This window comes from Zootoca vivipara, chromosome Z, assembly GCF_963506605.1.
Source record: "Zootoca vivipara chromosome Z, rZooViv1.1, whole genome shotgun sequence".
NCBI classification, from domain to species: domain Eukaryota; kingdom Metazoa; phylum Chordata; class Lepidosauria; order Squamata; family Lacertidae; genus Zootoca; species Zootoca vivipara.
This window is the reverse complement of record NC_083294.1, coordinates 47,318,657-47,331,553: the sequence shown is the minus strand read 5'-3', so window position 1 is coordinate 47,331,553 and position 12,897 is coordinate 47,318,657. Positions and strand designations below refer to the sequence as shown.

The 12,897-nt window shown below is 41.2% G+C and overlaps 1 protein-coding gene across 1 annotated transcript in view; it reads left to right on the top strand.

Moving 5' to 3' along the window:
• LOC118084150 (UAP56-interacting factor) overlaps positions 1–12,897 on the top strand; it is a 33,209-nt gene that overhangs the window by 6,063 nt on the left and 14,249 nt on the right. Inside the window, exons 2-5 of the mRNA XM_035113497.2 lie at positions 5,284–5,421; positions 7,701–7,843; positions 8,059–8,159; positions 8,953–9,025. Coding sequence (XP_034969388.1) covers positions 5,284–5,421; positions 7,701–7,843; positions 8,059–8,159; positions 8,953–9,025 — 455 coding nt within the window. The remainder of the gene's footprint in view (positions 1–5,283; positions 5,422–7,700; positions 7,844–8,058; positions 8,160–8,952; positions 9,026–12,897) is intronic.

Here is a 12,897-nt window from a genome sequence, read left to right as displayed (position 1 = left end):
CTCGAAAGCCGTTGCCATGTTCATGGCCTCCACCATTGTGATGTCATCTTTCGTCAGCAACTTCCGGCGGAGATGGCTGTCTCGCATGCCAATGATGAATCTTTCAAGCAGTCGCTCCTCCAGGTTAGTGAATTGCCAATACATTGCAATTGCCTGGAGAGCTGACTCTTGCGCTTGTTGATCTCTGTGGACAAGATCGTAATGGTGGTGGTTCTTTGTTGGCTGGGGTGCGAGGTGCCTTGTCATTGCGTTTGTTAGTGCATCCAAAGAGCAGGCCTTAATGTCCTTAGGTGCCATCAAACCCTCCAGTAAGATGAAGGCAGAACTTCCCAGCACTGTGAGAAGTATGTCCAATTTATCAATTTCCCTAGTGAACCCTTGAAGCCTGACATAGCTCCTTATCCGGCAGAGCCATTAAGGCCACTGCTCGGGGTGGCTCATGTCGAAATCTGGTGGCAGCCGACTCTGCCTGGCGGCCATTCTCGTACCTTGTGCTGTCGCTTGAGCGGTGGCGGTTGATTGCAAAGGCGAGGCGGGCCCTTCTCCGTCACTGGGGTTATCTGCAGAGTCCATCGTGGCAGTGTTGTCACGCTCACAGTGAGCGGCAGGGTGGTGCTGCAGTGCTGGCTCAGGCCTCAAAGCTGGATGGACCCTGCATCCCATCGTCACCAGTATTAAATATTGAGTAGACGACACAGCGATTCATCAAAAGCTGCACTTTATTTGGAGGCTGGAACAGAACTGACTTACTGCTGAGCTGACCTGCTTTTATAGAGGCTGGCTCAAACAATGTAACAAAACATAATTCAAAGTTCCCTCCCAAAGTTCCCGAGGGGGGAGCCACGAGAGCACTGCGGACCCCCAATAAAAAACTTCAGATTGAGCTTTCTGGGGACGTGAGAGCTTGGCTGCGCCCAAAAGTGATTCCTCTGCTCCCCGCTAAGCTCTTTTAAGAACCCCGAGAGAGAGCGGAGTGCAGAGTCACGGGCGCCATTTTCGAGCAAATCTCTACCCTCACAGATTGAAGCTCCGAGCTGGCAGCGGAGGAGCGGTGGATTTTTCCTAAAACAAAGGATTTTAAGACATTGGACACCATGGGTAAGGGAAAGATTTTTTTTAAAAAAATTAATTGAACGGAATTGGCCACAGGAGGAGATTAAAAAGGAAGTTGGTCTCCCCCATTGAGAGAATGGTGATGCAGTTAACTTGCCTGTAGCCGGAGTTTATTAACTTCCAAGGATTGGACTTAAAACCTTTCCCCTGAAGCAGGGTAAAGGGGAGAAGGGCTGAATACATTAAAATCCCTGTAAAATCTTTAAGTTGGACTGGGGAAAGTCCCCCGGGAACTGGAGTCGGGTCCCTGGAGAGATCAGCCAGGCGCCATTATGACATCACAATAGGAAGGAATTTGTTTACCTCTTTGAGGCTGAGAACTGTTAACTTTGAAGAGAGCGCAAAATATAAGGCTGTGTATAAGAAGCTTGATAAATGCTCTTTTCAGAAATGGACATAAGATTTTTAAAATATGAACAAGAATCAAAAATGAGAGTTGGTAACCAGATCGGATGTAAACTTTGTTTCTGAGGTTTGGAAATATGAACTGCGCCACTTCCTGCATTGTAATCTGTGCAGTTTCCATGGAATTTGAGACGAGCAGGATGTCAGTAGACACAACATCAGCTGACTCTTTAGACTTTTTGGACTTTCAAAAGGAACTTTTGGGACTGCTTTTGGACTTTAAAAATGAATTGCAGCAGAATAATATACAGATTCGCAAAATAAGACAGAACAGTGTGGAAAGTGAAAATGGATTAATTCCAATAGAGAATGAAGAGAAGCAAGACGAACAAGCACCAGCCGGGGACAATGTAACTGATCTTAAAGAAGAGGAGCAAGATCTATCAGTCCTGTACAATATAATTGAACTTAAAAAAGAGGAAGATGATGTATGGAACATTGTTCCCCCAGTGGGAGAGGGGGAACAAAACTCATGTTTGATTCAAGGAGTTCTCAAAGAAGAACCAGCATGGAATAATGTCTTCCCAGTGAGAGTGGGAGGGCAGGATCCATACTGGGGCCAGAGCTCAAGTGGAATAAAAATTGAGATAGGGCTGAAAAGTGGAAACCTAGCTTGATGGTACTGTGCTACAGTTAGAAAATTGGGGGGCAGCAGGGGACAAAGAAGGGATAGTGGTGGATAGGTGGTGAAAGAGTGGGAGTAGGGTGAGGATTAACAATGGATTATTTTCTGATTGATTAGGGTGGTCCAAAACTGGAACGATTTATGGAGCTGGCTGATGCATCTGGGAGATCCGGAGTCCAGGGGAAGGGGGGTAGAATTAGATATAAATGGTTAATGGTTATTATGATAGAAGAAATAATATTTGAATGTATGGAAAAATTTTGGGGTATAAATTGTCAGGCTAAGGGAAGAAGTAGAGATGGATGGGAAAATAAATTTAGATTTGGATTAATTAATGAATTATAGGTTGAGGATAGTTGATGTTTTTTCTTGTAGATTAGAATTGGTTGTGAGATAATGGAAAATTTGTGTTAGAATGATTTAAGATGATAAAGGAAAATTGCTTAATTTAGATTTAAAAATGGACCCAGTGTGGGGGGAATTGAGGAAGTCCACAATGTCAAGTTAATGTAAGAACTGATATGTTTTTTCTTTCTTTTTCTCTTTTGATCTTGTTTTATTTTTAGTTTTTAGTTTTTATTTTTTGCTTTTAGTTTTTGTGAATTTTTGTATTTTGAAATGTTTGAAAATCAATAAATATGATTTGAAAGGGGGAAAAAACAAAGTTCCCTCCTAAAGTTCCCTCCTAAAACAACTACCAAGAACCTGAGGGAAAACTATATACACCAATACATAACACCATGCCTGTTCAGTTTGTTGCTCACTCTGCTATCCTTGCCTCATTTAATGCAAAACATTTCCCCTGGTTACATTAAAATAAAATCAACCCTAAAATAAATCCAGATTAAAACACATGCCAACACTTTACATATTTGGATTAGGTTCCAGACTGTAGATGCTGCGACACAAAAATATGTATTTCTTACAAATGCAGAATTGGTATTATGTGGCACCTGTAATGGTACCAGTTCTGCAGGTCAAAGGGGTCAACTGGGCACATATTGCAGAAACTCGTCCCAAGTTATTAAGGGCAACTGGAGGCTACCCTCTGTTTTGGAAAGATTACTGGGATTCCCTAGAGCAATATTCTATGCCACTCTCCATGCCCCACATACTGAGGGTTAGCTTTCTTTTTTTTATATAAATATTTTTATTAAGTTTTTGCATACATTCCATACATCATTTAACATTCCTTCACATCTTATACAATCTTTTTGGACTTCCCTCAGCCATGTCTAAAGATTTCCAATCATCCTAACTTCTTCTTGTATTCCGTAATTCATTATTACTTTAAAAAACAATAACCAATTCTTTTACTTTCTTAACTTTTTCCTGTAATATTTCATACAGTTCTCCTTACAAAACTTCTTGTAAACCTACAAGCATAATTTTTTGTTTACAATTGTCTTTCAAATATTTATCAAATTTAGTCTAATCCTTCAAGAACCTCTGGTCCCGTTGGTTTTGAATTCTCCCTGTCATCTTGTCCACCTCTGCGTAGTCAACTTCGTCTGCCATTCTTCTATTGTCAGTAATTTTTCTTGTTTCCATTTCTGTGCCAATAGTACTCTTGCTGCCATCATTACATACAAAAACATTTTTTTATCTTGTCTGCTAATATCCTCTCCTACAATACCAAGTAGAAAAGCTTCTGGTTTTTCATGAATCTATATCTTAACATCTTTTTCATCTCATTATATATCATTTCCCAGAGGCTGTTCACTTTCTTACATTCCCACCACATATGGTAAAAAGTTCCTTCTCTTTCCTTACAGTTCCAACATTTATTACTTGTTTTATACATTTTAGCTAGTTTTACTTGTGTAATAACCATCTGTACATCATTTTCTTTCAAAGTACTACATGCAATAAATTGTATTCCTTCTTTCCACAGTTTCTCCCAGTCCTCTAACTGTATATTATATCCAAAATCTTTGGCCCAATGTATCAACACTGACTTTACCTCCTCATCTTTCAAATGCCATTCCAACAGTATTTTATACATTTTAGACAATATTTTACAACTATTATTCAATATTTCAATTTCAAATTTTGATTTCTTATGATCAAATCCACTTTCTTTTAAATTTTCTTTAAACATTTCATTGATTTGGCTATGGTGCAACCAATCATTTACATACAGTCATACCTCGGTTTAAGTACGCCTCGGTTTGAGTATTTTCAGTTTAAGTACTCCGCGGACCTGTGTGGAACAGCTTAATCCACTTTCCATTACTTTCAATGGGAAAGTTCGCTTCAGGTTAAGTACGCTTCAGGTTAAGTACGGACTTCCAGAACCAATTGCACTCATACTTCAGGTTAAGTATGCTTCAGGTTGAGTACTCCGCGGACCCGTCTGGAACAGATTAATCCACTTTCCATTACTTTCAATGGGAAAGTTCGCTTCAGGTTAAGTACAGACTTCCTGAACCAATTGTGTTTGTAAGCCAAGGTACCACTGTACTCCTTAACCTCTTCATACGGTTTCATTTTCCATTTATTTCCTTCCTCTTTTATTAACTTTTCATATGTGACCCGTTTTTCACTCACATTTATCTTTTTCACACTCATAACTTCCAAAGGTGATAACCACCAAGGTGTTTTATGTTCTAATAGGTTTTTATACCTATCCCAAACTTCAAACAGAGATCTTCGGAATATATGGTTACCAAATCCTTTATGAACCTTTCTTTTATTGTATCATAGGTATGCGTGCCAACCAAACCTATTATCATAACCTTCTAAATCAAAAAAATCTGTATTTCTTAACAATATCCATTCCTTAAACCAACAAAGGCAGGACACTTCATAGTATAATTCCAAGTCCAGAAAAACGAAGCCTCCTCTTTCTTTAATATTATCTGTTAATAATTTATATCAAATTCTTGGTTTCTTCCCCTGCCAGGTGTATCTTGAAATCATTTTTTGCCATTCCTTAAATATCACTGCCCTTTTGATTATTGGAATTGATTGAAACAAAAATAACATTTTTGGTAGCACATTCATTTTGATAGATTATATCCTACCCCTACTGAGGATTAGCTTTCAATCCTGTTGTGTTAAAATGCTGGGATGCCAACATGAAGCAAAAGAGAAGATTTCCTTGACATATTCTGTGTGTGTTGGTTTCCCAAATTTAGATGACATCATAAAGCGCAACAAGAAAGGGCAGACAAACGCAAAGGAAAACAGATGGAAGCAGCCGCTCAAGAACTGGAATCCAGCCTCTGGCAACAGAAGACATCAATTCCGTGGCTGGGTACCAAGGAACCTGCAAGGTATGTGCAAGAAGCAATAGCAGGAAGAGAAGGTTTGGGAATTGGCAAAATTCAGGAAATATGTTGTTGGGGCTTTTTGTAACAGTTGACATCCTGAGATATAAACCCCTCCTTCAGCTTCATGCATGTACCTTTACCTAGGAGTGACCAGAGGAGGGTACATAAATTGAACATTAAAATGAATATTAAATAATGAATGAATATTAAAATGAAAAGCCCAACAATAATGAATGTAAAAGGAGTCAAAACGTTTAAGTGATTTATAGCATGAATGGGCTCCCAGTATGACTTGAGCACAGCTCTTTCAAATTGGAGCACAGAACTAGGAATACAGCACAACAAAGAATCTCCTCCTCTTACCTGCCAAGTCTCCTGCTGAAAAATGCGGGGTCAGCCGTGGCACGGCACCGGAAGTTGCGTAGGAGCATGTGTGGGCGCTGGAAATACAGTGGAACCTCGGTTTATGAACACCTCGGTTTATGAACGGCACGGACACATCTGGAACGGATTAATTCATTTCCCATTACTTTCAATGGGAAAGTTCACTTCAGTTTATGAACGCTTCAGCTTATGAAGAGACTTCCGGAACCAATTACACCCATGCTTCAGTTTATGAACGCTTCAGTTTAAGTATTCCGTGGACCCGTCTGGAACGGATTAATCCACTTTCCTTTACTTTCAATGGGAAAGTTCGCTTCAGTTTATGAACGCTTCAGTTTATGAACAGACTTCCGGAACCAATTGTGTTCATAAACCGAGGTACCACTGTAGGGCAGAACGGCATCAGAAGTCGCTTCTATGCATGCCCAGCAGCCATCTTGGTAGTAGCTGCATGGTGGCGGCCATCTTGGTGATGGCCATTGCCATGCGGCCACCACCAAGATGGCTGCCGGGCATGTGTAGAAGCAACTTCCGGTGCTGCTCTGCCCTATTTCCGGTGCCCACACATGGTCAGAGAAGCACCCAAAATGGAGGCTCCCTGGCAGGTAGGAAATCTCGGGGATTTCCGGGATTTTTCTCCATTCGGGAGAACAGCGGGAAACGGATTAAAATCCAGGGGTTTCCCACATAAAACGGGATACTTGACAGCTAAGCTCCTCCTTTCATGGTTAATGGGCCATTGATGAAGTGGGAAAACAATCTATCAGTAGTGTTGTGGGAGAACAAGGATCTGCAGAGGAGGGATGCTCCTGAATTGAGATAGGCTTTTTACGTTGGAGAAAAATGGATGGGACTTGTCAACCTGGGACGAGCCCATCTAGGAAAAGGAAAACTCTGATCCTAAACATCATCATCATCATTATTAAAGTTTGTATTCCGCCCTATACCCCCAGATCTTGGAGAGGTTCACAAAAACATAGACAACCCAATAACCCCCCCTCCCTTCTATAATATATTTTAAGAAAGCATCAGATGTCAATCAGCCAAAGGCCTGATCGAAAAGGAACATTTTTGTCTGGTACCTAAAGGTTCATAATAAAGGTGCTAGCTGGAGCTCCCTGGGGAGAGCATTCCACAAGTGGGGATCATAGCTGCCAAGTTATCCCTTTTTTAAAGGGATTTTCCCTTATGCTGAATAGGCTTCCTCACGAGAAAAGGGAAAATTTGGCAGCTATGGTGGGGATCCACTGCAGAAAAAGCTCATTCTCAAGTTGCCACCCTCCAGACCTCTCAAGGAGGAGGCACACAAAAAAGGGTCTCAGATGATGATGGCAGGATCTGGATAGGTTCATATGGAGAGAGGTGGTCCCTGAGGTATTGCAGTCCTGAGCTATTTAAGGTTTTATAGATTAAAACCAGCATTTGAATTGGGATCAGAAACTAGGTGGTAGCCAGTGCAGTTGGACCAGGATCCAACTTCAACCAGGCCTCTGGCTGATTAATATTCTACAGCCTTTTAAATGTGTTTGTGGGGGGGGGGGTGCTATTGTTTTGTTGTTTTTATTTTAACTATTTATTTGTGCTTTTACCTTGTGATCAGCCCTGAGATCTTTTGATGAAGGGTGATATATTATTAATAATAATACAATACATAGCTGTCAAGTTTACTCTTTTCTCACAAGGAGGCCTATTCAGCATAAGGGAATTTCCCTTTAAAAAAAGGGAGAACTTGACAGCTATGATACAATAGCAAAAATGTAGGAAATCTCACATACTCATCTCTTTGGAGGAAGGGGCAGGGGAGAGTCAAATGTGGCAAATAGCAGAGAAACGTTTTTAATGAAGAATTGTCCTGAGGATTGATGAGGAATCACATTCTGCATGGTGTGTCTCTTTAGGACCCAGCAGGTTCAGAGGAGAGTTTCAAAAGCAGCAGAATTACAGGAAGCCTTTCTGGAATAGGATGACTAATCCCAGGAGGAGAGCAGCCCTTGGGCCAAAAGGCATCAGCCCTCTAAATCAGCCCAGCCCAGCTCAACAGGTAGGACTACAGCAATCTTTGCCAACTGATACCCTCCAGGAGTTTTGGATGGCAGCTCCTATAAGCCCAGACAGCACAGGATGGATGGGAGTTGTAGTTGACCACATTTGGCGGACTCAAGGGTGAGGAAGGCTGGGCTTTGGCAGCTGCTCCCCTGCCCATGATGCTTTATGTTCAAGAAGCCAATCCTGAGGCAAGCTGTGCTAAATTTGTAGGTGCAGCAGGAAGATGGCACAACACCCAGGACCCAGCAAAGGGCTCCCACAAGGGTCAATCGCTTTCGAAGGGCAGGAGCTGCTCCACCAACCACCCAAAGGTAAGGAAGCTTGGTTTCGGGAGGAGTAGACCTTTGTGCAGGGGGGCAAATTTGAATAAAATATTGGAGTGGGGAGTTGCACACCAATTGAATGGCAATGCCCATCAACTTTTGCAGGGGAGGGGGCGATCCCCTCAAATATTTTATTGGTGAAGCCAAAGGGACCTCAACCCCAAGGAGTTGGCTCCTATGCTTCCATCTTGCCACAAAAGTGTGTGTGTCAGTGTGTGTGGACTGCAGGCTGCCAGGACATGCCATCAGCTTTCGCCTCTCAATCCTGGGGAATCTGAACATTTGCAAAATCAAGTGGCAAATGGCTGGACAATTTTTCACCTGAGATTCCAACTTCAGGAAATATATTTTTATATGTTTGGGGAGGAGGTCAGGATCCAGATCACCCCACCACCTACTTGGACACAACGTCATCACCTTGTAACATAGAAGAACAGGAGCCAGAGTTTTGTGTGGGAATTTGGCTGATGCTGGAAGCTGAACTGTAAGGCTGTGATTTGCCTGGAACCCCAATGGGGAAGAAAGACCTGCTGGGGTGTGAGTGCTATGAGCCCCTCTGTCCTTTGCTCAGGGTGTACATCTTTGTAAATGTAGCCATACTTACTAAAGACACCACAGTCTAGTCTGACCTTCATTCCCTGGAAACGGAGCCCTGCGTAAGCACAGTCACTCCCAGAGTCTCACTGCTTGGAGACTGGGGTATCTACCACAGTATCTATGTCCTGAGTGCGTGTGGAAATTTGTGTTAATATAGGGTCCTTTTATTTCCCCCTCCCCCCAGTAACCAGCCTTTCTGGCTAAACCGAAGACCAGCTTTCTTCCAGAGGCAATCCAGTTTCAACTTCAACAGAGGGGTGAGTTCTTCATTGTTTTTTATATCATGGCTACTATTTTTTTTTTCCCACCTGTACCCCAACCATTTCTCCAAGGAGCTTAAAGTGGTTTACATGATCCCTTCCCCTCCTCATTTAATATCGACAACAACCCTGTGAGGTAGGTCAGGCTGAGAGGCAGCGACTAGCCCATGGCCGCCCACTCAGCTTCATGGCTGATGGGGATTCGAATGCTGGCCTCCTGGGTCCCAGCCCAACACTCTCACCTCTACACCACATTGCCTCTCAGTGATCCAGTGAGGGATGTGTTGCCATTGCCCTCTAGCTTCAGTTGGCCCTGCAACCCATTCTTAAAGGGGCAACTGTAAGACTGACCAGATTTTAAATTGCATTGTGTTTTCCCTAAGCAGTCACAATATTCTACACACATTTTCTCTGTACAGTAATTCTGACAACAATCATGTAAGACAGAGGACAGGATCTTAAATAGTTGTTAACAAATGCGGTTTCTTACTGATAATTGTATTGCTTTATTCTTTTTGTAATCTGTTTAGAGGTTTATTTTGCAAAATAAACATGGAATCCTTCTTAAACACCACTTTTTTCTTCATCTTTTCCCCGCAATATTATTTATTAATTTTTCCAAATATCTTAAACACAATACAGCTTAACAATATTATTCTCCTTTAAATCTATATCTTATCCGAATTAACTTCCCTCCACCCCTCTTCTGGCTTCTCTGCATTACTCTTACTTAAGCATGTTTACTATATATACATTCAATAAATGTCTATAATTCCTTAATAAATTTTTGTATTATACTTTAAACATACATTCCTTATTATATTACAGCATTACATCTTATGATCTAACCAAATGTTTACAATAAATGTTATGAGTATTTATTTCAGTCCTGCGACTGTCTTTATTTATGTACAGTTTTCTCTAAGTATACCATTCTTTTTGGAATTTCTCATCGTCCTGCTGTCGGATTCTTCCAGTTAGCCTTACTATTTCTGCATACTCTAATACTTTCTGTTGCCATTCTTCAACTGTCGAAATATCCTGTTGTTTCCATCTCTGTGCAAGGAGCAGTCTTCCTGCTGTTGTAGCATACAGGAAAAATTTCTGATCTTCCTTTTTAATGTCCTCTCCAACCATTCCTAGCAAAAATGCCTCCAGGATTTTATAAAAAAGGTGTACCTAAATCTCTTTTAAAACTCATTATAATACTATCCCAAAAAGTCTTCACCTTGTCATACAACCACCACATGTGGAAAAAAACTTATTTCTAAATTCCATAGTCTTGTCCTTTTCTCATACAGTGGTACCTCGGTTTATGAACACAATTGGTTCCGGAAGTCTGTTCATAAACCGAAGCGTTCATAAACCGAAGTGAACTTTCCCATTGAAAGTAATGGAAAGTGGATTAATCCGTTCCAGACGATGGAAAACACCCCCTAAAGCAGCAATTTAACATGAATTTTACTGTCTACCAAGACCATTGATACATAAAATGAAGGCAATAATCAATGTACTGTACTATGTATAAAATAATTATTGTAGATGAAAAAAATTACTGTAACATTTATTTTCCTTACCTAACTTTGGGGCTGGGCTCAGGACGCAGCCACAGAAGCGCTCCGATGCCTTTACGGAGGCAAACTGTGCGAAAAGGAGCCTTTCCCTGACGAAAGTGCCCTGCGCAGCAGCCGCGTCTTGTTTAACTGGAGAACATGTATATTTCTTTATGGTTTCATTTGTTTAAACTCTTAGTTCATCATCTTCTTTTCATATAACACAGACTTGTTAATACAGCTCTTGCATTCCTCTCTAACACTCTACTCCCCACAACTGCCGACTCCCAACTGCCAACTGCCATTTAGAATCCCCTCAAGCTCCGCCTCCCAAGGAACACCTGCCAATACTGGGAGTGATAGATTAACCCATGATGAACTGTAATCATCATCAGGCACTATTCCGCCACATTCGTCCCTCCCCCAAAGTCATTGCATAGGCATAGTTACACTTTTAAACAATGCCGAAGCAATGTCTTGGAGCTTAATTAAAACCAATTAACTCAGAATTCCCTTTGTCAACAACTTCTATGTTCTAACATTACTTAAGCTGACCCAGAAACTCCAGCGGGTGCAGAATGCCGCGGCGAGGCTCCTTACAGGGTCCCGGCCGCGGGATCACATTCATCCAGTGCTTTACCAGCTGCACTGGCTCCCGGTGGAGTACAGGATCAGGTTTAAGGTGCTGGTTTTGACCTTTAAAGCCCTATGTGAGTTGGGACCCTCGTACCTACGGGACCGCCTCTCCTGGTATGCCCCGCGGAGGACCTTAAGGTCCACAAATAATAATATTCTGGAGATCCCAAGTCATAAGATGGCTAGATTGGCCTCTACTAGAGCCAGGGCCTTTTCAGTACTGGCCCCAACCTGGTGGAACGCTCTTTCCCAGGAGACCAGGGCCCTGCGGGATTTGTCATCTTTCCGCAGGGCCTGCAAGACAGAGCTGTTCCGCCTGGCCTTTGGGTTAGACTCAGCCTGACCCCTGTGTTTTTCTCCCTCATGGCTTGGATTTATGGCCTACTTGAAATGAGGCTGCACTTTAAATTTTAATACTGTATTTTAATCTGTATTTTAATTAATTGTTTTTATGTTTTATTGTGGTTCTGTTGGTGTCAGCCACTTATGGCCTACTTGAAATGAGGCTGCACTTTAAATTTTAATACTGTATTTTAATCTGTATTTTAATTAATTGTTTTTATGTTTTATTGTGGTTCTGTTGGTGTCAGCCGCCCTGAGCCCGGTTTTTGACTGGGGAGGGCGGCGTATAAATAAAAATTTATTATTATTATTATTATTATTATTAACAGATTCTTTTCATTTACCTTTATCTTACTTCCACCAACAAATATTCACTATGCACTTTAGCTTTTCAAAAGGACCCAAATACTTTTTCCTATTGACATCCACCTAGGTATATTCAGTGTAAGGTTAAACCTTTCCTTACAGTCAAAATTGGTGTATATCTCAAAACTTTATACTAAACATTTCTGTGTCTCAAATAAAACAGAATTGATTATATACATTTAAAAATCTTTTCAAAATGCTACCAGTATCTAAATACATTGCTGTAAAATACATTCCCCATAAGTCACGTCAGTTAGATGTTCACCCATCCTATGTTTCCATTTTACCGCTTGAACATTTTGATAATCCTCTTATCATTTTACCTTCATACTAACCTGTTGCATACAGCTTCAGCATTAACCAATGCAATAAATACGAACAAAACCTACAATATAGACTTGAACAATTAAGTGTGTTGCAGTAAAAAGATCATGTTTTCAACATTTCTCCCTGCAATATCTAAGAAACAAAAATCCTTTTCACAAAAGTCAATACTGATTTTGTAGACATAAGTTCCATCAAGTGATGTAGAGGAAAGTCTCAAACTAGAATTGTCTGTTGAACTTCTGATGACTCTGCATTAGGAGAAACGTGCTGTACTTTACTGCGTTGCTTTTCCTCTTTCTGCCGCGTCGCTTTTCCTTCACTGCGCTGCACTTAATCTGTCACTGCGATGCGTAGACCACCAGACTCACACCAATTACTCTGAAGCTAGATCAGACATTCTTTCCTTGTGACTTTCAACAAAGCTTGTTGCCCGTTTTTTTCAACTAAAACTTTAAATATTGGTTTGACTTATATATTGAAGTTAAAGAGCTCGCTTACTTCTATTTGAGAATTAACTGTCTCAGTCTTTGATTAGATGCACAAGGAACCATCCGTTCTCACTAAGAAAGCATCTGTTTGGCATATCAAACCACCTTCGATGATGTAGTTGGCAAACTTGACCCGGTACAATCCTGTTTGTACATC